The sequence below is a fragment of the Mirounga leonina genome, unplaced genomic scaffold (genome assembly GCF_011800145.1).
Source record: "Mirounga leonina isolate KUSES-001 unplaced genomic scaffold, KU_Mleo_1.0 Mir_129, whole genome shotgun sequence".
In the NCBI taxonomy this organism is placed as follows: domain Eukaryota; kingdom Metazoa; phylum Chordata; class Mammalia; order Carnivora; family Phocidae; genus Mirounga; species Mirounga leonina.
Window position 1 is genome coordinate 77,945,259 of NW_023270323.1, and position 22,825 is coordinate 77,968,083.

General features: G+C 57.9%; 1 protein-coding gene across 1 annotated transcript in view; it reads left to right on the plus strand.

Moving 5' to 3' along the window:
- SORCS2 (sortilin related VPS10 domain containing receptor 2) overlaps positions 1–22,825 on the plus strand; it is a 448,292-nt gene that overhangs the window by 382,626 nt on the left and 42,841 nt on the right. The window contains exons 6-10 of the mRNA XM_035005356.1: positions 3,823–3,887; positions 7,754–7,872; positions 11,885–11,974; positions 17,790–17,969; positions 22,574–22,720. Coding sequence (XP_034861247.1) covers positions 3,823–3,887; positions 7,754–7,872; positions 11,885–11,974; positions 17,790–17,969; positions 22,574–22,720 — 601 coding nt within the window. The remainder of the gene's footprint in view (positions 1–3,822; positions 3,888–7,753; positions 7,873–11,884; positions 11,975–17,789; positions 17,970–22,573; positions 22,721–22,825) is intronic.

Genomic DNA, 22,825 nt, shown 5'->3' on the forward strand with positions numbered 1-22,825 from the left:
GCCTCCCCCTCCTCGCCACCCCTGCCTCCCCCTCCTTGCCACCCCTGCCTCCCCCTCCTCGCCACCCCTCCCGCTCTGTCCTTGTCTCCCCTGCCTCTCCCTCTTCACTACCCCTGTCTCCCCGCCTCACCTCCCCTCCTTCTCTCCTCCACACCTTCCCTCTCTCCTTCTTACCCCTCCCCCTTCCTCCTCCCCACCTCCCCTTCCTCGCCACTCCTGCCCCAGGTCCTAACTCAGCCCCGGACTAGCTGTCCCCCTCCCATGTCCCATGGCTTCCTCCACCCCTGCCTGCCTTGGCCCCGCTCTCCTGCCCTATCCAGTGCCTGGGCTCCCCTCCCACACTTGTGTTATCTCTTGGGAGCCACTCAGTGATCCCTCTGAGCAGTGTTCTAGCCTCATTGCACCAGTGAGGAAACTCTGGTGCTCAAGAAACGTCAGTGGGCTGAGTGAGTGGAGCCCGTGGGGGATGAGTACTTGAGGGGCCCATGGGGGGTGAGTACTTGTGGGGCCCGTGGGGGGGGTGAGTACTCACCCACGGTGCTCGCGGGCAGTGGAGGGGGCGGAAGCTGGGAGAACCGCTGGCTCAGGGCCCACGTTTGCCGTCCACCAGCCATGACCATGGTGCCTTCTTCTGCCTAAACTGCCCTTGGAGAGACGTGGCTTACACACATGTTCTTCCCACCAAATGGCTCTTTCTTGTGCTCGTGCACACACCCTCCTAGTCTTTCCCCTTCTTAGCTCATTTGTACAACAGACTGCAGACAGGCCTTCTTAATGGGCCATAGTCCTGTCCCCCTGCAGAGAAGCACCGTGGCAATAGTTCTCCTTTCCCTCCCTTGCGCCGTACGTTGCTAATCACACAAGGAGCTCCTTTCCTGGTTATGGCCCCGAGGCTGGAGGGAAGCCCGGTCGCTAAGTCTAGATACCGGCTGCTGGCCTGTGTGCCTTCCGCGGGTCGGGGGAGGGCCGGCTTCCTTCCTTGGAAACCCGAGTGATCACTGGCCTTGTCACTGATGTCAGCTGTCGGCCCCCAGGGCCCCCAGGAGGTGGGGAGGGGCGCAGAGGTGGGACTTCCGGACAGCGGGCCCAAGAAATTGGCGGAGTGGCCGAGCACTGCGGTGCCCCGGGCCCCAGGCCGGGCTGGGTGCTCCGGAGATCTCTCGGGCCGGAGAGGCAAACCTGCCCGCAGACAGTGCGAGGTAAACTGGCACTAATTCCCACATTTTAGTATCTTGGGCAAATCAAATGATTTCTCCCCCAAGTTGCTCAAATTGCCCTGAGTTGTTATGCGTGAGAGATAATCAGGCCAGACACTTGGCCCCTGGGGCCCGGGAGCCTCTCCTGGAATGCGGTGACAGGCAGCCATGGGTCCCCTTCTTGGAAGCAGTGAATAACGCTGTTTTGACAGCATTTCTGAGGCACTCTTTGTCCTTGAACTGACAGCAGGAATGGCCAAAGCCCGCGTTCTGTCTGAGGCTTGGACCCCTTCATGCTTTGGGAGGCTAAACAGTAGGCGAGCTCCTTAGCGTGACTTGGGGGCCCCCGGGAGGGGCAGCCCGGGGGCAGGAGGTCGGCTGCGTTCTGGGCCCACCAGGGGCACTTGCTAGCTGCCCCCACTGTGGTGTCTCAGTGGGCCTGGAACAAAACCATAACAGCTCCCCCCACCCCCCCAGGAGCTGCCATGTTGTGGACATTGAACATCTACCAGGCCTGGGGGTCTGCATGCATCGTCTTCTCAGACCCTGATCGTCTTCCTCTCACGTGACAGCGGGGGAGACTGAGGCTCAGGGAGGCTCAGGCACGTGTCCGAGGTCATGCTGCCCATGAGCAGGGGGGCTGCCTCTGCCTGGGGCTGGGGCCGAGCCAATGGACGCTGGGCTGGGCAGTCTGCTTGCCTGCTTTCTCCAGCCACCCCTGTGTCTGCTTCTCTGCCCGGGCCTGAGCTGACCCACAAAGCCTCAGCCTCCCTCTGCCTTCAGCTCAGCACCTGCCCAGGTGTGGGATGAGTGGCAGGCTGTGGAGGTTGGCTGAGGAGACAGCTCATCCCACTCCAAGCCCGGGTCGGTGCAGAGTCTTGGAGGGTTTATCAGAGCTTCCGGTGGCATCCAACAGGCCTGAAAGCTGACTCCCCGTGTCCCCAAAGCACTGCGCTCTCCAGAGATCTGCCTGCCCAGGGGTCATCTCACACGTCTGCTATTTCTAAGCAGTAGACCAAAGACCTTCCCCACAGGCCATCTTTGGGGACCCCAATGAACAAGAAGGTGCAGGGCTCAACACGTGTCCTTCCCTGTAGGGAGCCGGGCTGTATCTGCGGGGCTGGACACATAGCCTTGAATGGTCTTCAAAACCCATGACCAAGGGGGTCTGGGCAGGGACCCTAACCCACTGGACCCCTGTCTGGTCCAGGGCCTGGCATGGGCTGCTGGGGCTCAGTCGTGGGGTGCTCCAGTGGGAGAGCCAGAGGATAAGGGGGCTGGGGGCACTGCTCAGTGGGGGGGCAGGTGCAGACTGAGCAGGCAAGTGAGTCTGTGCAGGGGTGAGTGGGTGAGTGAGTAAGTGAATGAGTGAGGGAGTGAATGAGTGAGTGAGAGAGGGAGGGAATTAATGAATGAGTGAGGGAGGGAGTCAATTAATTAATGAGTAAACGGGGGAGGGAATGAATGAGTGAGGGAATGAATGAATTAGGGGGAGTAAAGGAGTGAGGGAGGGAGTCAGTGAATGAATGAGGGAGGAAATGAAGGAATGAAGCAGGGAAGGATGGAGGGAATGAATGAAGGAGTGAGGGAGGGAATGAGTGAAGGAGCGAAGGAGCAAGCTGGTGTCACGACCACACGCTGCAGATGACTGGTGGTCACACTAAAATCCCATTGGCCGGCTGAGGACCCGTCAGTGCCCCTGGTAAAGGGAACAATGTCTCTATTCAGAAAAGAGAGAAAAAGGTTCCTAGGAATGCACAGGTGTTCTGTGCACAAAAGCCTGAATCAAACCTCACCTTGAAGCAGAGACTACTTCGGGGCAGAGTGTCTGGTGCCGCGGCTTTGGAACATCAGTGGACTGCAGGGGCGCCCCACCTCTAAAGTTCCTCTCAGTTGGACAGCGTGCACTTGACCTCCTGGGCACAGGACCCTGTGCTGGGTGGGTGCTGGGGTGGGCCCTGAGCTGTTGGCCCCAACCCTGCCTCCCCAGGAGGATGCTGCCCACGAGCGGCGACCCTAGCATGCACCTTCGTCTGTTCTTCTCGGGTCTCGTTGAAGGCTCCGTGGGCGGCCACAGTCCCCGCTGAGTCCCGGGCGCTGCCTGAGCCCTGGGCCCATGTCGGCAAGGGAGGGGCCTGCGGTGTGGCACCTCGCGGGGCAGGGGGCAGCGGGGTGAAGGAGAGGGAGCCTGGCGTGAATCCCGGCTCTGCACTTATAGCTGTGCACCCCTGGGTGGGGCTAGGGGGTTGTTTTGCTCCTCTGAGCCTCTGTTTCCTAATTTGCAAGATTAGGGTGATATTCCCAAGGCCTGCCTAACCTCCTCAGAGTATTTTGATCATAAACAAAACAAAAACAACAATAAAGATGCAAGGAATGTGAAGGTCTTTGGTAAAGGAGGGTCTTCTATAGAGAGTATCATAAAAAGAAGAGTACCAAGTGAACCCTCGAGTTCTGGCTACCTCCCCAGGAGCAGGTGGGGAGGACTGTGCCCTCAGACCCATGCAGTAGGAGTGGCCCCAGCCCCGGGAGGCCATGTGGCTACCTGGGGCTCGGGGGCTGACGCAGACACTGGGAGGGAGCTTGGGGACTCAGGTCCCAGCGCCAACCCCCACGCACTCTCTTCCAGGGCTGTGTCTGGGGTGGACGCCGACCCTGACTTGGTCCACATGGAAGCCCAGGACCTCGGAGGAGGTAAGCCGGGAGGGGTGCATGCACCCAGTGTCCCCTGGTGTCCTTACATGCCCCTGTTCCATTCCTCGGCTGGCCCCGCACAGCCGACCTCACTATGTTATGATGTGGTGTAACTTTAAATGTGCTTGTTTTCCAGCTGGGGATAAATTGAAGTCAAGGAGCTCTGCTCCAGTGGAAAAGTCCATTAAGAAGGTGACTTGTTCTGGCCCCTGAGCATTGAGTGTTTCCTGCTCACTCTGCCCCCCACCTGCATTGCTAGTGAGTGCAGAGGCCAGGTGGGGGCCTCTGATGGCTTCCCTTTAATGGGGCAGGGGCCTGGCCACCCCAACCCAGCTGGCTTCAGGCCAGAATGCGCCCGGGGCCTTGCATGCTATGAGAAAGATCCTCTGTGCTCCTGACGGAGGAGCACTGGCCCTAGAACTATGGAATATTCTAGAACCATGGGGTCTTCCAGGACATCAGAGCCGAGCGGACCGTTATTCAATAAGTGCTTGCTGAGTCCCCCGTGGACCAGGCCCAGTGCTGACCCTGCTGGGGACACAGGTGAACAAGACATAGCCCTTCCCTTTGCCTGGTTGGGGCCAGCACAGGTTCCGTCCACACTAGAAGCCACGGGACTGAGTGCAGCAAGGGGGGAGGAGCACGGAGCTGGCCGCCCCAGGACTGTCTTTTCTCTGACCGCCGAACCCTACAGTTGCCGGGGCCGTTAAGCCTCCTCCTGCTGGGTTTCTCTTCCAATGAGACCTCTGTAGGTGCACATTTAACAAATGGTGGGACTTGACAACTGCCAAGCAGCAGAGCTCCTTGGGTAGGACATACTACGTGGAAGGCAGATGCAGGGCCAGGCCACGGAGAGGCCCGGCTGAGAACAGAATCACTGGCGTCGGCTCCCAGCCTGCCACGGGCCAGCTGCACGACCCTGGGGAACTCATCTCTCCTCCCTGCTCCTCGGTGTCCTCATCTGTGAAATGGGTCAATGCACACGTGGTGCTCAGTGCAGGGACGTCATGGGCGAGCGCTTGCTGGTAGTGGAGGGAAGCTGCTGTGGGTCCCTTAACCTTTTCCAAGCCCTCAGCTCTTTCCAGGGTCCACTATCCTGTGGGGAGGTGAGGCAGGTGTTATGGTCACTTGCTTCTACTTCACCAGAACAAAGCTCAGAGGGGTTCCGGGCCTGCCCGCACTCATAGGGTCATAGGCTGGTATAGACCCCATCTCCCACCATGCTCCACCCACAAATCCGAGAACATCTCAGGCCTCTCTGAGGGTGCTATGGGGACTGACCCCCATCCCCACCACAGAGCTCAAGGCAGCAGCAACGGGGGTGGTTGTCTCTCAGGGTACGCCCGTGTCCTGCAAGGAGAAGGGACAAGCTGGCACCGTGGATGGGGGGGCCATTCTCACACAGTGATGATTTTCCACAACCTGCCCTCCTTGGGGGGCGGAGGAGCCCTTGGCTCAGCAGCGGCAGGCCCCCCAGAACCGATGTGCCACTGGAGTGGTGTCCCCTCCCCTAAAGACCACATGTGTCCCCCTGCTTCCCGACACTTGGTGCCCCCACCCCAGCCTGGGAACCCCATTAGAATCCAGTCCAGCCAAGCTCAGTGGCATGGCATCTGGACCTTCTGGTCCCTCCACCGGTTGTCACTCACCTACCCCTTACCCTGCCTACCCTAGCCAGCCTGAACTATGCGGTCACTCCCCAAGCTCACCTTGCTGGCCCTCACCCCCTACTGGGAATACTCACCCCATCTCTCCATCTTGGGTTTCTTGTCCTTGGACCGCCTTCCCTGCCAGCCACCTTCTCAGTGCCTGGGCTGCGGTCACAGCTCTGCACACCGCCCCGCACCTGGAGCTCTGTGGGGATGGGGTAGGGCCTGATCGATTCACCTCTGTGTCCCCAGGAGAGCTGCCGAATGAACCAGCATGTGACCAAATGCCAGCTTCCCTGAGGCCAGGGCCATTGTGAGTGAGTGAGCGAGCGAGTGAGCAAGCGAATGAGTGAGAGAGTGAGTGAGTGAGTGAATGAGTGAGTGAGCAAGTGAGTGAATGAGTGAGTGAATAAGTGAGTGAGCGAGCGAGTGAATGAGTGAGTGAATAAGTGAGTGAGCGAGCGAGTAAGAGAGCAAGCGAGTGAGTGAATGAGTGAGCGAGCAAGTGAATGAGTGAGTGAATAAGTGAGTGAGCGAGCGAGTGAATGAGTAAATGAGTGAATGAGTGAGTCAATGAGCGAGTGAGTGAGTGAGCGAGTGAGTGAAAGAGTGAGTGAGAAAATGAATGCATGAGTGAATGAATGAGTGAGTGTGTGAGGGAGTGAACTAATGAAATAAATGAGTGAATGAGTGAGTGAGGGGGTGAATGACTGAGTGAATGAATGAGTGAGCGAGTGAGTGGGTGAGCCGGTGAAGGAGCTCGTGAGCAGATTGTTGACTTTGAATCAGGCTGGGTGAGTCTTCCCACCCCCTGCCCAGCAGGTGAGCCCAGGACAGGAAAAATTCAGTGCTGGCCACAGGGAGTGGCCCGGCCGTTTAGCGGGGAAGTGGACAGGCTTCAGGAGTGAGCAGGCACAGCCATGCTGACTGTGGGCCTCCGTGCCGCTCTCACTCGGTCCTCACCAACTCGTGGAGGTGGCATTATTACCCATTTCACAGCAGAGCACGTGGGACCGAGGTTATCCTGCCAGCGAACTCGGGCGTGGGTCTTCTGGTCCCGAGGCAGCCCTTCGGCACTGTCCACGCCGTCCAGCCAGCCAGGGCTGTGGGCAGGACGTGCTCCGAAGGCGCTGATGACTCGGAGTGCCTTTGTGGGCTCCCTCTGGTGCCCGAGGTTAAACCCTGTGCCGCCCCACAAGCTGGGAGGAAGAGTTGCCTGCCATGTGTAATCTCGCTCTCCGCCTTGCACAACTTCACTGGATCCCCCAAACCCTGGGAAAACAGGGCTTGAAATAAAAGCAGCGGCTGCCTGTGAAGTGTGTTTTCCATTTTGCCTGGCTGTAAATATTTGCAAAGGAATGAAAGCGTTTGCCAAAAGTTAGGGGAACAAAGGACATTCGAGTCCCACCCACACCCGCCCCTGTTTAGGTAGATGAGACTCCAGGGGGTGGGAGGGGTCCCGTGCTCTGATGGACACTGTGGGTGCCCCCCCGTGGCCCTGTGCTGTCCGTTCTGTGGGTGACTGCACGCACCTTCACAGGCCACTTGGCTGGTGTGGGGTGACCCGCCCACAGTCCGTCTGGGTCCCTCGCAGGTCCCTCTCCCAGGGAGACAGAGTCTGGGTGTGTCGCCTGAGCTGAGAGCGAGGTGTGGCGCGGAGCCGTGGGCAGAAGGTGGATGAAGTCCCGTGCTCACATCCCGCTCTCACCGGCACGACTTTGCCCAGGGTCAGTGGCCCTTCCCCGCCAAGGGCCAGCTACTGGATGCTTCCGGCGTGGTGGCCCTAGGGTCTCTGCTGCAGCGGACTCTGCCGTTGTCATCGGAGAGTGGCTGTCCACGACCCCCAGAGAAGCAGGTGCAGCTGTGTGCCCCTAAACCTCTCTTCACAAGAAGCTGGCGGCTGGGCAGGTGACCCGGCTTTAGACACGTCACCTGACCTCTCTTGGCCTTAGTTTTACCATCCAGAGGATGGGACCACGGTAGGACCGTCCCGAGGATGCGACTGGCACATCGCCGCCACGGCTCGGCGGCAGGTGCGATCAGGGGGCAGGCCCTTTGAGCCTCAGCCGCAGGGACAACCCCGCCGCGGCAGTATCCGGCCGAGCCCAGAGCTGGCCGGCGTTTCCCGGCGTCCGAGGCTGTGTCTGGCTCCTCCCGCGGCCACGGTCGGAGTGCGTGAGATTTCACGCGCCGAGTGCTGGCTCTTTTCTCCTGCAGGGTTTCGCTATGTCACCTGCCAGATCCACAATTGTTCCGAGAAGACGCTGACGGCTCCGTTCCCTGGCCCCATTGACCACAATTCTCTGACTGTGCAGGACGATTACATCTTCTTTCAGGTAAGGCTGCTTCTGGGCGTCTTGGCGACGGGCAGTAGGCGATGTGGAGAACAAGCCGTTGCGGGGAAGATGGAATTGCTCACACAGGAGGCAATAAAACGGCTCTATGACTTTTAAGGGTTACTTCATTCGTGCTTTCCCCCGCCCAGGTGGTGGTGGCCGCAGGTAACCCACAAGTCTCCGCCAAACCACAGCCTTGAGGCAGGATTGCTCCTCCTCCCTTCTACCCGTCAGGGACCTCCTGTGGCTCGTGGCCCCCAAGCCCGAACCCAGTTTGCTCTGTTTTGTTTCATTGACTTTGGAAATGATAGGGGCTGTCTCTGGTCATTGCCCTTGGCAGCCAGGCACCAGCTGGGTACAGCCCAGTGGCCAGGACCCTGCTGCCTGTACACACAGGTACTCAGGTCCCAGTTGGGACCACCGTTAAACGACACGTGGTCTGACCATTCAGAAACTCCAGTGAAGAGCTGGTCATACCACTTCTTGATTACTTCCACTGACGAGGAGCTCACTCCTTCCAAAACAGCCTATCCGTCTCCTGGATAGCTCAAATCTTTAGAAAGTTCATCCTGGCACTGAGACAGAGTGTTTCCTTTCCTCCTATCTGGTGGCCCCTGTCCTGCCTTCCGGGACCCCATGAGACACGTCTAAAAGCTCCTATGGAGAAGGCTCCCCACCACTCCCGGCCTCTTCTTTGCCCTGTCTCAGGAATGTTTCATTACCCCAGCTGTCCTGTCCACCCGCGAAATAACACCAGGCCCTCCTGGGGAACTGGCAGGGGCGTCACAGCCCATTAGAGCAGGCCAGCCAAGAGGATCTTGTCCCTGTTCTTCTTTGGCCTCTGTGATATCCCATGGTTGCCAATCTCCTCTGTGTGATTACACACTCTAGTCCCTGTCCTTGGGATGCCCATGTCTCTTTCTCTGCCTGGCTAACTCCCGCTCTCCTTCCAAGACTTAGTCATGCATCACCTCCTTCAGGAAGCCTTCCTTGACTTCCATCTCTATTTCAGGCCCACTGGCTGCCTCCACAGAGCCCTTCCTTGGTCACAGCCAGGCCACATGGTGTCACCCTTTATTATCTACACCAGACTCTACAATCAGGGGGTGGGGTCTACATCTGTACTAGAGGGAGGATGTACACCAGGGGAGCTGGGGGGCGGCTGGGTCAGAGGCCTGATTGTAGGGTGGAGCGTGGGAAGAGATGGGGGGAGCATGCAAGGACGCAGGGCTCTCTGTGACTGAGCATCTGGTAAGTCTGATCTGGAAGGAGCCAGGTTCACCGAGACCACAGGCAAGGTGGGATAGGAAGCGGCCCCCCTCCCCGCCGCTGGGACAGGGCACCTGGTCATTTCTGGGGTTTGCTCTGTGTGTGCTCAGACAGGGCTGTTGTGTGCCCTCGGCTTTGTCTCCAGCCTCACGGTCCCAGAGGCCTGGTCTGAACTTGGACAGGCATGCCCCACCCTGTGAGCACGGGCAGCCCCCAGCACCAGCTCATGCCATCAGGGGCCACGGGTTTCCATCAGACTCCTGTCCTTACTTGGTCCCCAACTTTCTCAACAACTGCCCAGGAACGCTGTTCCTGACCCCCAACTCAGAGGTCACCCGGGGGGCTGCCCCCCTGCAGACCCTTACTGTGGGCGGGTTCCCTGCAGGGAGCCCACAGGAAACACTGGGAGGTAGTCCTGCCTGCCCTCCTCCCTTCCCCTCCTTCCTGGTCCTCGGAGGATCCCAGCCCAGTGCCCACCGGCCCCTCCCGCCGCTCCTCCCCACCAATGAAGTATGCGATGAACCCGGAGGTCCACTTCCCGGGCCCCCAGGCAAGGCGCCAAGTGGCTCATGGTGCTGGTTTGTTGGCTGAAGCCATGCTGTGGGCCAGGGATGGGACCTCACCCTCCAGAAAGAAGGGTCTGGGCCTCGGGGGACAAGGGGCACACAAGCGGGGGTCTGAATATGATGGTGCCACCGGCTGGCTTTGGGAAGAGCCATCGTTCCACCTCTGAGCCTCGATTTGCTGACCCATAAAATGGGCCTGATAAGCCCTGGCCACCCAGAGGCCCAGATAGACGCCGGCTGCATTCACGGCGGCGGGGAGGCCTGTGAGATCGGCAGAGGACCTGCCGTCCTGGGAAGAATCACCGCGGTTCAGCCTTCTCGGCCTGCTTCTACTGGTCAGCCCGGCCGGAGGGGCCAGGCAGGCGGTTCTCAGGAGGTAGGCAGACTCCCCTGTAAGGGTGTTGCTGGGTTCAGCGCGATCCGCTCCCTGGGCAAAAGTTGCATTTGCGTCTCAGGGATGGCAGCGTTTTTGCTCACCCCGCAGCCTCGGGCCTGAACCACGAGCCCCCTCGTCCCGTGGCCCTGCCCTTAGCAGGGCTGGCCCTTTAGAAAGGTTTGCAGGCTTCCTTCCTTCTGCACCACCAGCTTCCTTCATCCCCAGCTCCTGGCAAGAATGGACCTGGCCTGCCCTGGCTGGCTGAGCATCTGCCCAGGGCTCCCCAAAGAACACGATCTTCTCGAGGCTGAGGCCAGGAGGCTGCCCAGCCTGTCTCCACCTTCAGCACCATTCCTGGAGCTCAGCTGCTGGCAGACAGGGCTCTGAGAAGGGGCACCGACTTATCTTGGCCACTCTTTCCAGCGTCCTCCCTGACCTGCTAAGCAGGTCTGTCTCTGGGCTGTGTGGCTCTTCCTTCTGAGGAAGCAGGGTGCCCCCTCCTCCAGGAAGTCTGCCTGGCCTCTCCCACCCCGTGCTTCCCCCATCCCAACACCGCCTGCTCAGGGCCACTAAGGGCCAGACCACACAGACCTCATAGTCCCTGCCCTCGGGATGGAACTACCTAGAGAAACCTGGTCAGCCTTGTAATCGCGATGCTTTGCACACTGTGGGCCTGTTGTAGTTTGTTGACTTGTAATAACAACAATTCCTACTGGGGCCACGTGCTGCCCCACGTGCTTCCCAGATGCTAATCCCCACAATTGCCCCATCACTTTGCTTCTGATCTTGTCCTCCCCATTTACTGGGGGTGGGGGTGGGGGGGACTGAGGCTCGGAAAACTCTCCCAAGGCCACGTGGCTCCTGATGGCAGAGGTGGAATCTGAGCCCAGGCAGTGACGCGTGATGCCCTGTGCTCTTAGGCATGGCACTGTGTTGCCACGAACACACGTGTGTACGCACACAAACACACAGAGGACTCCTTCTCACGCACGCATGCATAGAATTCACCCCCACGTGCATGCACACAGTGGACACACACGTGTGAGGTTACGTGTTCACTCTCACACGCGTGCGTGGTCTGCACACCCACACACATGCATACACATGGTGAGACACAGAGGTCATCCATTGTCCCCCCCACCGGGCCACCGCCCTCCCCCAGCCCCTGTTGGCTGCCGCCTTGTCCCTCTCCTCCCACTCTCTTCTCCTTGCCCCATCCAAGAGAGAGCCTCTCTTTTCCTGGCTCGTCTGTTATCGCCCACGGAAGACAAGTGACTCATCTCCGTGCTCGGTATTCTCATCTTTACAATGGAAGTGATCGCAGTTTGTGGGGCTGGTTGTCGGGAGACCAGATGAGCGGTGCTCAGGACAGTGCGGCCACGTGGACCATCTCAGCACAGGTCGCCTCCTGTCTCAATTCTCACGCCTCATGGCTTGATAGTCGTCTTTTGTGGTTTGAATTTACCTTTGGCCAGTCTCTTCCTTCACCCAGTGCTCTCCCTAAGAAAAGTTCTGGGGAGGAGAACTTCCCACTTTGTTCTGTAATGTGGATGTAGGGACACAGGTGCTGAGAGAGCGTGGGGACAGAGGTTGGTTCTAACAGAGACATGGAAGGGGAGGGGCGTTTGGTGTGGGGCTTTGAAGGATGAGTAGGAGTCTGTCCATTTCAGGCAGAGCAGGTCTAAGCAAAGTAAAAGGGCATTCTCACCAGCTGAAATACAATTTCTAGTTTTTCATTTGTGAGGACCTGGCTTGACTGGAAACTCGCTTCTTAAAAATGTGGTTTTTTCCCTGCTGTTAGACAACCTCAACAAACCGGACCAAATACTACATCTCTTATCGTCGCAGTGAATTTGTCCTGATGAAGCTGCCGAAGTATGCACTGCCAAAGGTAAGAGTCGTTTCCCCTCCCACCTGACCCTGTGGCTAGGTCCCGAGCCCACACTGACTCGTGCCCAGCTCCATCCGGTCGTAGGGCCTCGGCCATACTCTCCCCTCGGCCCGGTCTGCCTCTTCCCCAAACCCCTGCACAAGAGATGTTTCAGACAAGACAAATGTCTCTTATGAGGGCCTCTCCAGGCCAGTCCAGGCCTTGGTTTCCCTCTTGCACCCTCATCCTCCTCCTTCCTGACACTTGGGTGCTGGCGATCCCCTGTATCCATCTCCTGCTTTCATCTGGGGTTTGCAGGTGAGGGGCAGTTTCTGTTTTATTCACCTCTGCATTCCAGCTGCCTAATATGGCCATGGACGCATAGTAGGTGCTCAGTTAATGCTACTTCCTTCCCCTTTGTTGGGCTGGCAGAGAAGGGGGATGTGGGGGCTGCCCGGACCCTGCCTCAGGACCAAACTCCACAGTGCCCTCCCTGCTGATGTTGTTCCCAGGTCCCAAAGGAGGTGATGGACATTCAGAGAGGCTGAGTAACCTGTCTGAGGTCACACAGCTAATAAGGAACTGAAGGTGGTCTGAGACCAGCCTCATGCCACATCTCCCTCCAGAGGATCTCGGATGGCTCACTTCCCAGAACTCCATCCCATGTGCTTGTGATTGAGAAGCACAGATGGGAGTAGCCCTTCCATCCCCACATATTTATTGAGCATCACGTATAAGCTAGGAAGCATGCTAGGATCTGATGCTACAGCTCTGGATCAGATACCCCAGTTCCTGCTCTTGGTGGGTTTCCAGCAAGGAAGCAGGCGGAAAACCAAGTAGACAGACAAATGTATGAAATGATCTCAGGTTGTGCTTTTCCCTGTGAGGGAAGGAGAGGTAGAGGCCGAGGGTGATGGGGTTGGGGGACGTCACTGAGGGAACGTTTCCTCTGAAGTCTTAAGGTGGAGGGAAAGCTGTGCAGGTGGAGGTCTGGGCTTGTGCAAAGGGCCTGGGGCAGGAGGGAGCCTGGCTGTAAAGCAGCAGGCTGGGGTGGGGAGAGGAGATCTTTGCTCTGGGCCCTGCAAGGCCGGGGGCCACGCATTGTTTTAAAGCCCCCACACCCTCGCCTGTGCTGGGCTGTCCCAGGCAGTGGCACACCTCCCCTGAGCCAGGAACAAGGCAAATACTTAAGGGGTTTCTTTAAAACTTCAGGAAAACTTTTTAAAACTTCTCCTTAAAAAAAGAAAAGGAAAGGGGATACAATGGAAAGGAAAAGAAAGAAAGAAGAAGAGCAAGTTGCAGAGATTAACTCCAGGCTCGGCTGAGCCAAGAAATGAAAAGCTAGTGGGTTCATGTAGGGCAAATGCATTGGTGTCCCTGGGGGTGAGGGGTCCTTTTAGCTCGTAGGGTTTTCCTTCCCCCCAACCCCGGGGGGCTGCAGCATCAGAAGCGCCCTGTGTCCTGGAGTTGGGGAGGGGGACACCTGGCAGGGGGGCGGCTGGACCAGCAGCCAGGCCATTTCTGAAGGAGTTCCAAGGAGCCGAGGGCCCCAAGTCATGACCTCTGTGGCCTCGAGAGCTGGCCTCATTTCCCTGGACCTCAGAGTCCTCGTCTGCAGAGGGGATGAGGTGGCGGTGCGTGTTTCTCAAAGTCACTGGTGCAGTTTGCAGAAAGCACCGTGCGTGTGGCTCACTGCAGCTTCCTTCGTCTCCATCTCTGGGGATAAAGGGGGTCATTGAAAAGAATCTTGAGGCTCTGATGGAAGACACAGCCTTCGCATCATCAGTGGGTGGCAGGAATGAGACTCCTACAAGTCCCCATGTCATCGGTTTCAAGGGAAGACCAGGCCCACATTCGGATCGTACATTTGCGCGTGGACCCTAAGTGCGCTCGCCTGGGGCGGAGCCTGGGACCCAGTGACAGGCAGCTGGGGACAATGGGCGAGCTGGGCTGCTCTTGGGAGCACTCCCCCGCACCCCTGGAGACCATATATCATCTTGCTGAGCACTTTGCCCAACCACACAGCAGGTCTGCTTCCTCTCCACCAAGTTCAGGGGAGCGGCCAGACTGCAGTGTTTCCCACCAACAACTGTAGAACTGGCTAGTTGAATTTCCCAATCAGATTTTGCTGTTCTTCGGTGAATTTAAATATTTGTGTAGCTTGGCACCTCCCACCTCGCCACTGGCACGTTAGAACAGATGGGTGTCAACAGAGCTTTGCCCAATTTCATGTTGGATCCATTCTTTCAACATTCCTTCTACTTCAAAAGGCATGATTCATACCATTCTACTGTTTTAACTCACCTGTCTGTGGAAACTAGAGTAGGTGAACAGGTTTTATTATATTTGCCAGCATCCTTTGCTTGAATTACTTACTTGTAATGATTCTTTAAAAAAAAAACCACCTTCCTTAACAGAGAAAAAAATTGGCAAAGCTATAAACAGACAAAAGGAAAAAATCCAAATAACCATCAATTATATGAAACCATTCATACACATAAAGTAAATGCAAATTTACTTTCAAGTAAAATATTCCTTTATTTGTAATAACCTTTATACAATAAAATGAAACCCATAAAACATAAGAATGAAGGAGGAAGGGGCGCCTGGGTGGCTCAGTCAGTTGAGGGTCTGACTCTTGGCATCGGCTTGGGTCGTGGTCTCATGGGTTGTGGGATTGGGCCCTGTACTGGGCTTCCCACTCAGCAGGGAGTATGCTTGGGGCATTCTCTCTCCCTCTGCCCCTCCCTATGGGCATGCTCTCTCGCTCTCGCTCTTAAATAAATAAATCTTTAAAAAAAAAAGAATGAAGGAGGATGGGACGGCACGGATGGTGGTGGAGCGTGCCAGCCCCCCCCCCATCTTCTCGCTTAGGCAACAGTTGCTTCTGCAGAATCAGTCCAAATCACCTGTTTTAGAACTCTGGAGTCTATTCAAGGGCTTGCAGCCTCCAGGGGAAGGTTTGGACAGTAAATCAAGGTTGATTTCCACAATTTTAGCTCTTCCCATGATAGCCCCAGCACGCGCCCCCCTCACCCCCCCTGCCCCAGCCTTGTGGCAGACAGCTGTGCTCATGGGCCCAGAGCAGCTTGCAAATCACTTGCAGGAGCCAGGGTGGCTACGGGGACCTTTTTCTCTGAATACTGGGGATCTGCACTGGGGGTAGATTGCTGCTTCTGCTCATGACGGTACAGACATCCTGGTGGACAGCCATTGCTCCAGCCAGCACCAGCCGAAGCAGTTTCTGAGGGATTTAAAGGACCAGAGCCTGCTTCCACCCCCCCACCCCCTTGGACATTTAGGGACTATGACATTCAAAGGCAACCAGTCGTATGTTCAAATTTAGAAAAGTCACCATGCATGCCCAGGGAAAAGCTCAGGCTCACTTGAGTTTCTACCTCAGACTGATCCCTGGTACAGAAACAAAAAACAACACACCCTGGGGAAGGGAGAGAACCAGATTTCCAGAGTTACCACATAATTAGATTACAGTGTCCACTTTTCAACAACAACAAATTACAAGGCATAAAAAGAAAATATGATCCAATCAAAGGAGAAAAAGCGACAGAAACTATCCTTGAAAAGACCAGATGGTGAACCTACCAGACAAAGACTTTAATACGACTCTCCTAAAGATGCTCAGAGAGCTAAAGCAAACTGTGAAGCAAGTCAAGATAACAAGGTACAAATGACCAAAATAGAAGTAGCCAAGACATAGATTGAAAACATAAAAAAGAACCCAAAATAAATTCTGTAGCTAAAACAAATAATAATCGAAATGCAAAATTCCATGGGTGGATTGAAAAGCAGGTTTGAACAGACAGAAGAAGGACTCGGAGAACTTGAAGGTGGGACCATTGATGTTAAGGAGTCAGAGGGACAGAAAGCCAAAGGGATTGAAGAAGAGTGAGCACCATCTGACGGGCCAGCGGGACAGCAGCAAGTGAACGAACACATGCATTGTGGGCATCCCAGGAGAGGAGAGAGAGATGGGGGCAGGGGGATTGTTTAAAGAAGCAATGAGGTGGCTCAGTTGGTTAAGCATACGACTCTTGATTTTGGCTCCGGTCATGATCTCATGGGTCGTGTGATCCAGCCCTGTGTCAGGCTCTGCACCCAGCACAGAGTCTACATGAGTTTCCCTCTTCCTTTCCCCTCTCTCCCTCTCTCTCAAATAAATAAATAAAATCTTTTTAAAAAAAGAAGCAATGGCCCAAACTCTCCCAAATTAATGAAACACATGAATATAAATGTCTAAAAAAGCCTGATGACCTCCAAGTAGTGAAACACAATGAGTTGCACACCAAGATGCATTGTAATCAAACCACTGAAAGAGAAAAAGAATCTTGAAAACAGCAAGACAGAAGCAGCTTGTCACATACGAGGATCCTCGATGAGGTAACCAGCATATGAATCACACTTGGGCAAAGGCCCCAAGGTACACATTTTTAAATGTTAGTATCAGGTCTCTCTAGGGACGGCATTGCTGGCTACTTGTAGCTGGACCTGAGCAGTCTTTCCTGGTGACAAGCTTCTTGGTTCCAGTCACTTCTGCATGTTAGATTTAAGTCTATAGACAAAGGGCCCCAGCTCGTGCTGCCAGGGGCTGCCCTGATTGGGAGGTGCATGGTCGGGGCTTCACAACACTGCATCCCTCTTCTGCAAGGCCCCTTCTTTTGTCCGTATAACACAGGGGAGGGGCGGGGAGGGCAGGGCGGGGGGGCATCAGCACTGCGTCCCACCCAGGCAGCCAGTCCTTCCCTCTGCTGGAGGCCACGCCCCCCTGGACAGAATAGAGACTTGGTGTGTTATTAGAGAAACAGGCTCACCTGTCCACCCATGCCCTACTACCAGGTGGGAAGACATAGGGAGAAGCATCCCCCCAAAGTGCAGCAGCCCTGCACGGGGCGGGGCCGGAGGGGACCACCTCTCCTCTGCAGGTGTTGGCTGGCGTGACCCGGCCTCATGCGTCCATCCTCAGCGCCTGTGTCTTGGCAGCTGTCTTGCCAGCAGGGCAATAAAAGTTTCGGGGTGATAGAAGGGAAGTCATAGACGCTGGAGAGGAAAAGCTTGTTACGGCTTTGAAATGGGCGTGTTCACGGGCCTCCCACACAGCACTGGGCGCTGGCTGGGAGAGAAAACGAAAACGGAGCAAGGATGGCCCTGGGTTCCTTTTTCTTCCTTTTTATGTGATTAGGTTTTGTTCTGCTTCTGATTGTAAAATCTGGAACCAAGCCCCGAGTCTTGAGAGGACTGCCAAGTGCCTTAATCCAGTCCTCCCTCCCCCAGGGTATGTTCCCAAGGGCAGAACCCACCTGTGGTCCCTGCTGAGTCCCAGTGCCTGGTACACAGTAGGTCCCTAATGAATGCATGCTGCGTGAATGAACCCAGAGATGACTCACCTGATCCTCAGGATGGGCCTGCAGGGGAGGCCCGTCCCCTGCCTCCCAGAGGCGACCGCTGGGGGTGCATGGAGGAAGAAGTCCTCCGCACATGCAGGGACAGACAGGCAGATAGCCTGACGTGGGGCTGGGAGGCGGAGGCCTCAGCGTGCCCCGCTCCGTGCCTGGGCCATCCCTCCCACAACCCCGTACCACCTGCAGAGGGCCAGATCGTCATCCCCATGTTGGAGGTGGGAAAACGAGAGGTAAAGGGACGTGTCCCAGGTCAAAGGCTGAGGCAGAATCAGGATGAAACTCTAGGTCAGCCTGACTCCCAGGGAGCCGGGACCAACCCCCCCGCCAGACCTAAGCCCTGCCCCATCCCGTCGGGGCTCCGTCTCCCACCCCCGCCCCCAGCCCACCCCTGACGCTGCGCTCTCCCCACGTGTCCGCAGGACCTGCAGATCATCAGCACGGACGGGAACCAGGTGTTCGTGGCCATGCGGGAGTGGTACCAGACGGACACCTACAACCTGTATCAGTCGGACCCACGCGGCGTGCACTACGTGCTGGTGCTGGAGGACGTGCGCAGCTCCCGGCAGGCGGAGGAGAGCGTGCTCATCGACATCCTCGAGGTGGGGCACCGGGGAGAGATCGGGGGCCGCGGCCCGCCGGTGCCAGGCGTCGGGTGTGGGGCCAGGCCTCACCCTGTCCTGGCTCTCTCCTCTCCCCTCCTCCCTTCTCCCCCGGCCCCCCACTCATCCCTAGCCCTCTCTCTCAGGTCTGTGACTGTTTCGGGAAAGCACCGCGTATTTGAGGCTTTGAAGGCTGAGAGGGTACTGTGTAGATGCTCTCAGAGCAAGAGAGAAAACTTCGTCCTTTTGATGAAATTCCAAATTTAATATTGGAGTGCGATTTCTCTGTGATACAGAGCTACCACAGAGAAGGATGAGAGTCTTTGGGGAGTACTATTTTGCTGATTCGGGGACCCGTGTTAGCGGTCCTCACGGTAGACACGATCGCGGGCCACCATCTGGAAAGCCGTTCCTGGCTCGCGCTCCGAGGCACGAAAGCGGGCACGGTGGGGTTTGGCCTGAGGGACAGAGGCGGCGGCTCCGAGCACCCTGCCTCTCCGCCTCTCCCCCTGCACTCGTCCCTGCCTCAGCTGTCTCCTGCGGAAGCCTGCACTTGCTCTCCTCAGACGCGAGGGCCCGATCGGAGGCTCAGAACCGGGGCTCCTGACTCCCAGGCCAGGTGCCCCCGCGCACCGTCTCGCTCTGTACTTGGATTCCACGGACATCCATGACCCTGGGCCCTGCCTGGACTGGGTTCCCATGGTCACCACCTCTGTTCCGGTCCACGCCAGAGCCAGGGAGGGGCCGCTCAGCCCATTTCCAGGTCAGGAGCCTGAAGCTCAGAGAAGGTGAGCAACCTGCCTGGACAGACGCAGGAAACCAAGCAAGGAAACCAGAACCAGCCCAGGCCTGTCCGCCCTGGGCTTGGCTCCAGACTTTTAGCCAGCACTCCCCCGCTCCATCCTTCACCTTTACGCTCTCCCCTCATGCCTTGCCTTCGGGGAGCCCCCGCCCGTGGGAACATCAGCAAGTGCCCTAATTGCAGTAAGTGCTGGAGTGTCTGTGGGTGCGAGCAGAGCCTGGGGCAGACAGCTGTGTTCACCAGCGTGGGAGGCAGCCTCCCGGAGAGACCCAGGGATCCAGCCTTCACCTCTGAGCTGCTAATGAGCAGCAAGGAACCATTTTCCCCAAGAAAGTAATGGATGAGATCACTTGTTCACAACGAGAGCCCATTGGTCAGTGCTCACTTCCCCGCTGGAGGACCCAGAGGAACACGGCCGGTGGCCCCCTGCCCTTTGCTGGAGGTGGGCTCATCCTGCCTGAGGAAGCCCCACACCCCGGGCCCTGTTCTGCACCATCTCCAGGGGGCCACTGGGCCCGTCCCAGGCCCGGCTCTGAAAGGTGTCGGCTACTGCACCACAAGCCGCTGGGGACAGGGCGCAAGTGACAGTGGCCCAGGAGGGGTGACCAGGACGAGGGGGCCGCACACAGGGGCCTGTGGTGCTTGGACCGCACACCAGGCTCCGGGCCCCTCCCTAGGGACGGGGTGTGTGGGGGGAGTAGCCCGCCCCTCCCAGAGCTGCCGGCCTCCGTGAGAAGACCAGCTCCCAACAGTCGCTCTGATCCCGTGTGCCAGCACCCAGCGGCGGTCGCCCAGCCCAGGGTGGGAGTCAGGGAGTGCTTCCTGGAGGAGGGGGTGCAGACCGAGTTGAGGCGGAGCAGAAATCAGCCAGCTGGGGAACCAGGGAACATCTGTGGACAACGACCACGAAGTGAGAGGACGTGAGGAACCAGAGGAGGTTCACAGTGGCCAGGAGCAAAGGTGACGCCTGCCACCCACCTGCTGGGTGTCCTCACAGGGGACATCTCTTCTCTGAAATCCAGCTCACAGGGGTCACGGGTGGTGCTTACAAGCACAACTCTGGAGCCGCACTGCCTGTGTTCAAATCCCAGTTCTGGTATGTGTTTACTGTGTGACCTTAGGCAGGTTACTTAACTTCTCTGTGCTTCCGTTTCCCCACTGAGAAATGGGGATGGCAGTACTACTTTCCTCATAGGATTGCTGTGCAGTTTCAAGGACATAGTCCTCCTTAAACACGGAGACCAGCGTTTGGTGCCAAGTCAGCACTCAGCGAGCTCTCCACTGCTCACCCGGTTCCTGGGGATTAGCGCTAATGCACAGGAAGGACCTGGCCCAGAATCGAGCTTGTGAGGTCCCACACACGAGCCAGTTGTTGTCATGGTTATTGTTCTTCCTATGGCGTGTCCAGCAGCCGTCCCAGGCAGATACTGCCCCAGAAGGCCTGGACTTTCATGTGCCCCTGAGCTAGGACCTCAGCACGGTGCACCCTGGGTTCAGGGAGGACAGCAACCCTTTCCTGAGTGCCTCCGTGCTGGAACTTGGGTTAGGAATGGGGGTTCAGGGGATCCCAGTCTTGCCCCTGCCCATGAAGGGCCCTGGCCACAGTTTGGAAGGCAGCCATTGTCGTGGCCTGAATGGGGACCCCCCAAAATATATGGCCATATCCGTCCCTGGAACCTGTGACCATGACCTTATCTGGAAAAAAGGTCTTTGTGGCGCTCATTAAGTGAAGGACCTTGTGATGAGACCATGCCGGATTGTCCAGCTGGGCCCCAGATCTAATGACAAGTGTCTTTCGGGGTCGGAAGAGGAGATGCAGGGACGTGAAGACGGGGGCGAGGTTGGAGAGCCACGGACACAAGCCCGGGGCCCCTGGAGCCACCAGAAGCTGGAAGGACAAGGGAGGGTCCTCCCCGGGGACTCTGGAGCGAGCGCAGCTCTGCCTACACCTCCGTTTTGGACTTCCGGCCTCCAGACTGTGGGAGAAGAGATTTCCGGCTGGCCCCCCGGTTTGTGGTGCTTTGTTACTGCAGCCGCGGGAGTGAACACCGCCCTGAAGATCGGGGCCGTGGGTGAGCACGCTGAGGCTGCGGGCTGGTGCACCTCGGCTCAGAGCCTGCGGAGGGCACAGCCCGCACCTGTCATCTGCTGGCGCCCAGACGTGGGGGTCCGTGCTCTTGGCTGCTGGGTGTTCATGGAGACCAGCGGGATAGGAAGTCGCCACTGCAGAATGAAGCAAGCCCGCGCTGGGCAAATGCGCATCCGGCCTGCCCTGAGCATGTCGGGGAGGCCCCTCGAGCCAGCGCTGGGCCCCGGGTGAGCAGGAGGCAGAGCGACGTCACCATGTGTGGGGGAAGGGGCCGTGGTCCTCCACGCCCCGGGCCATCACCGCGGGGGGACCAGCCCCGGCTTTGTCGGTGGACCGGGCGCTGGACACCCTTCCCACCCAGAGCGGCAGCCTGCGCAGACGTGCGTGGCACGGGGCAGTTAGGGTTGGCAGAGCCCTCTGTGATCACGGGGGTCCCTGAAAGGGGGGCAGACAGGGAGGGTCAGAGAGACACGTGTGATCATGGGCTGCAGGCCAGAGAGACGCCGCCCCACCAGCTTCGGGGGTAGAGCTGGGGCCTCCAGAAGCTGGGAGAGGCCCGGACAGGATTCTCGATTCTCACCTGGAGCCCCCAGGACGAGCCAGCCCTGCGACCCCGGGGACACCCATACGGGACTTCTGACCTCCAGAACTGTAACTGTGTTACTCTGTTACGGCAGCTGCAGGAGGCGCGTCCACCCTCCACTCGTCCATCTTTCCTTCCATCGCCGCGCTCTCCCCACATGGCGGGGGGGTGGGGGGGTGGGGAGGGTGGCACGTGGCAGGCCTGTGTGCTGAGCGCGGGGAGGGCCTGCCCCAGGCGTTGGGGGGAGCTCGTAGGTGGCCCGCCACAGAGAAGGCGCTCGGGAACCGTGCATCGTGACCTTGATGTAAGCAGATTCCTCGGCCTGGGACCTTGGGTAAATTCCGTGGCTCCCGGAGGCTCCGCTTTCTCGGGCTCACCTTGAGAAGCAGTGACATGCTGCCCACGGAGGGGCACACGGGAGGCCACGCGGACAAGTCTCGGTAGCTGTGGCCCCGAGGCCCCTGTGTGTTCGTAAGGAACTTGCGGGGAGAGGCCGCCTCTGTGGCATCAGGAGGCTGACCGCCGGGCATTTGCTGATATTTGACCTTTGTCATGGGCCCGCTCAGTAGCCGGCTGTTGGCTGTGTTTGGGTCACTGCGCGGGCACTTGGGAAACTCTGAGAAAGGGGACAAGGTGAACCTGAGTCCCTGGCTGAGGCGGGGCTGTGGTAAGCACCCACCCCGTGTCCTCACTACCTGGTATTTCCACATGGGGGGCTGAGCTGAGCGAGTCTGGAGGGGAGTCCAGAGCAATGACCCAGGCCCTGTGGGTACCGTGGAGGGGGGCAAGGGCTCTGAATCGGGAGCTCTGGGGTGGAGACGGGGTGACCGTGACACACAGGCCTGGTGCGACCAGGGCTCTGCTCACTGTCTGATGGCCAGTGTCTGGGCCTGGGAAGACAGCTCCGTGTCATGTGAGCACCCAGGCTTTGGGGGCCACAGTCAGGGATCCCTTGACCCCCGAGCCCCATGCACCTCCAGAGTGTTCAGTCAGCCTCAGCTCTGGGGCTCTTGCCAGCATGAAACACGCCCCTGCGGGCAGAGTGCTGAGCAAGCGGCTGGCACATGGATACTCCGTCGTCAGAGGGCTCCAGGCACGTGTTTACGACACTTCTTGTATTGCTGTCCCAGGTCCGAGGGGTGAAAGGAGTCTTCCTGGCGAACCAAAAAATCAATGGGAAGGTAGTGACACTTATAACCTACAATAAGGGCCGTGACTGGGCTCACCTGAGGCCGCCGAGCACGGACATGAATGGAAAACCCACCAACTGTGAGCCGGTAAGTGCCTCTCCTATCCCACACCTTCCCTGGGGTGGCTCAGGTAGGGACGTCTGAGAAGGGCCATCTGAGAGCCAGGGGCCACAGACATCTCTGGGCATGGCA